The sequence below is a fragment of the Humulus lupulus genome, chromosome 9, assembly GCF_963169125.1.
Source record: "Humulus lupulus chromosome 9, drHumLupu1.1, whole genome shotgun sequence".
NCBI lineage: Eukaryota > Viridiplantae > Streptophyta > Magnoliopsida > Rosales > Cannabaceae > Humulus > Humulus lupulus.
The window spans coordinates 12687652-12691110 of NC_084801.1; the positions used below are offsets into that span (position 1 = coordinate 12687652).

General features: G+C 38.4%; 1 protein-coding gene across 1 annotated transcript; it reads right to left on the minus strand.

Moving 5' to 3' along the window:
• Positions 1 to 933: 933 nt before the first annotated feature.
• LOC133799439 (uncharacterized) lies at positions 934 to 3117 on the minus strand. The gene is made up of 2 exons (XM_062237455.1): positions 2263 to 3117; positions 934 to 2019 (listed from the first exon to the last, which is right to left on the minus strand). Exons 1-2 carry the CDS (start codon positions 3115 to 3117, stop codon positions 934 to 936), a joined length of 1941 nt encoding a protein of 646 aa, XP_062093439.1.
• Between the last annotated feature and the right edge of the window lie 342 nt (positions 3118 to 3459).

Here is a 3459-nt window from a genome sequence, read left to right on the forward strand (position 1 = left end):
CCATGAAGTTCTCGGAAATACCCTCACTGAAATCCTAAAAACAAAATAGTGGTCAAAGAAAGAACATAGATCAATTTCTTCAAAAAGATAAGAAAATTGATTAAGCTAGAATCAAATAGCTCACATTCTGAGAAAACACTTTATTGCTTGAGTCCCCATCTTCTTTTATATTTCTTTTTGGTCTGAAATTGTAACAGCGGCTCATGATAACGGTGTGGAAGAGACTCAGACGAGGGAAGCAGTAGGGATGCGACTCTCGTGACGGAGCTTGGCGTCGTGACTCTCCCGACGAAGGAACTTGGCAAGGAGGCGACGAGGATGCATCTAGCGTGATGGCAGCGGCGGCATGTGGCGGAGCATGGATTTGTGACTAGAAGAGCAGAGAGATTTAGATGAGAAATTGAAAAAAAAATTGATAAAATGAGTTTGCTATAAGAGTGGCGGCTGGGAACACATGAACATGAAGGACTACTGTGGGGTTTCTCAATTAATTTGATTATATATACAACTTGGGGAGATAAATAAACGGGCTGGGCCTTTTGCTCAATTAAATATTCAGCAATTTAGTTTTTACTTCGGTTTATATATAGCAACCGAAGTAAAAGGGTTTCAAAAAAATAAAAATTACTTCGGTTTATATATAGTAACCGAAGTAAAAGGGTTTCAAAAAAATAAAGACTCTTGTTTTTTTACTGCGGTTTTTTCATAGAACAGAAGTGGAAAACCTTTCGCGGTATATAGTTTTTTATTTCGGTTTTTTCATAAAAACCGAAGTGGAAAGCCTTTCATGGTTTTTACTTCATTTTTTTTATAAAAGCGAAGTAATAACTAATTTTATTTAAGCGTACTCATTCCCACAAGTGAAGTAAAAATCTATTTAGAAGCTTTTACTTCGTTTTTAATTATTGTTTGTGTAAAAAACGAAGTAGAAGCTTATATTTCTTGTAGTGACGGCTGTGACTCAGGGGAAGAATGAGATCCTGCAAGAAACATCTTAGACAACAATAACTGATCATTTGCAACATTAGATTGGTCATGCTTTAAAGGAAATATATTTTCATAGAAAATAACATCTCTGGAATGAAATATTTGTTGACTTTCAATATCAAGTAAAGTATAGGCTTTCATTCCATGCAGATAGCCAATAAATATGCAAGCTTTTGATCTTGGAGAAAACTTATGACGAGACCTATCTAATGTTGATGCATATGCAAGACAACCAAAGCATCTAAGATGATCATATGATGGCAATTTATTGTAAAGTAACTCAAAGGTAGTTTTCTTTTTTAGTAAAAGAGATGGAGTTGTATTAATGAGGTAAACAGCCATATTAATGAGGTAAGACCAATATGGAAGAGAAAGATGAGATTGAAACAATAAGGACCAAGCCATATTTAAAATATGTTGATGTTTTCTTTCAACCACAGAATTTTGTTGAGGTCTATCAACACAAGAATGGAACTGGTCAATACCTCTAGTGACATAAAAAGAGGTGAGATTCAGTTCTTTAGCATTGTCACAGCGAACAACTTTAATAGTAGCAGAAAATTGAGTTGCAATTAAAGAAAAAAATTGTGGAATAATAACTTGAACATCAGATTTTGCTTTAAGCATATATACCCATGTGAACCGGGAGTGATCATCCACAATGGTAAGAAAATATTTGTACCCTTCTATACTTATAACATGAAACGGTCCCCAAATATCAAGATGCACTAAATCAAAAGGGGCAGAAGACATGTTATTATGAGAGATAAAAGGAAGACATTTTTGTTTAGCTAAATGACAAATAGAACACATGTTATCATAAGCTTTGTCTGAAACAAAAAGAGTTTTATTAATAGATTGTGTGATAGACAAAGATGGATGGCCAAGGCGACAATGCCATTGGTCCATTTCAGTACATGAATGAATAGAAAAATCAGATTGTACAGATTGTACCCAACAACTATCTTGTTCAAAGAAGAATAGCTTGCCAATTTTCTTAGCAATCCCAATCTTGGAAGTCTGAGTGGGTGCCTGAATAAAGCATTCAGAAGATGTAAAAGTTAGAGAGTTAGGATTATTTTGTAAAAAAGCATTAACTGAAAACAGGTTGTATTTAAAGTCAGGTATGAATAACACTTCAGTCAAATTGATATCATGATTAAGTCTAACTAAGCCAGAATGAGAAATTCAAATGGTATGGCCATTCGGCAGAGACACTAAGTTAGCAATAGGAAATTTAGCAGCCGTAGTAAAAAACTGAAGTGAGTGACACACATGGTGAGTTGCCCCACTGTCCACAATCCATAAAAAGTCAACAGGATTACCAGAAATTTGAGAGGCAATCGGCTGAGTATCACCACTGGGGGACGAGTTCAGAAGTTGCTGACTTAGAAGCGAGATGAGTTGTTGACTGAGCTCGTTTTGAGAAAACAGCGGCTGTTTTCCCGAAATAGGGGCAGCAACAAGGGACGCTAAAACTTGATGAATTGTAGGTTTGGATGCTTCCTCTTGACGGCGTTTGGCACCATACCCAGGAGGAAAACCATGAAGGAAATTTTTTTTTTGCACAAGATGGCCAGGCTTGAGACAGTGAGAGCATGAAGGTCTCGGCTTCTTTGATCTGGACAGAGGTGGCTTGGTGGAATGATTAGGGACAACAGCAGCAGCAATGAGAGAGGCCGGGTTACCAAGGCAGCGTTGACGCTCTTCTAGAACAATCATAGAGAACACCTTGGACAGAGGCGAAAGCAGATCATAGAGCAGAATCTGAGCCCTTATAGGATTATAAGAGTCATTGAGACCAGTGAGGAATTGAAGAATCTGATCTCTAGTGTAATACCCAAGGAGTCTCTCAACAGCACCACATGTACAACCACAAGAACAAGGAACGATGGGCTGAAACTCTTTGAGCTCATCCCAAAGAGCCTTCAGTCGAGTGAAATAGGTATTGACATCCGAGTCTCCTTGTTTTATGCTGTGCACCGAGGTTTGAAGTTGAAAAATTCTAGGTCCATTTCCTTGATTGAACCGCTCATGAAGATCATGCCACATATCTCTTGCTGAATCTTGAAACATAATACTAGCAGTTATTTCTTGAGAGACAGATTGAAGTAACCAAGCCATGACCATGTTGTTACATTGCACCCAAGAATCAAAGTTCGGATCAGAAGGTGGGGGTCGGGACAGGGAGCCATCAATGAAGGGAGTTTTATTCTTGGCAGCAATGGAGATAGAGGCTGCTCTTTTCCAAGATTGAAAATTGTCTTGAACTGTTAAGGGTTTTGGAACAATAAGAAAATTAGGGTGGTCTCCGGTTCCCAAATGGTACGTGTGATCCAATGGGGAAGGTTGACACTGATTTGAAGTAGACAGAATATGGACACCCCTATCACCATTGACGCCGGCAGAGGTGGCATTGAAGCTCGGGTTGATGGCCGACGAAGAGAGAGAATGGGGAATGGGGTTTGAAGA

What these genes read in the sequence shown, in the direction of transcription:
- LOC133799439 (XM_062237455.1), bottom strand. Translation starts at nt 3,117, where the DNA reads ATGGTCATGGCTTGGTTACTTCAATCTGTCTCTCAAGAAATAACTGCT. An exon ending in ACAGTGGGGCAACTCACCAT is followed by an intron (nt 2,020 to 2,262) that starts GTGTGTCACTCA and finishes TGCTTTATTCAG; the next exon opens with GCACCCACTCAGACTTCCAA.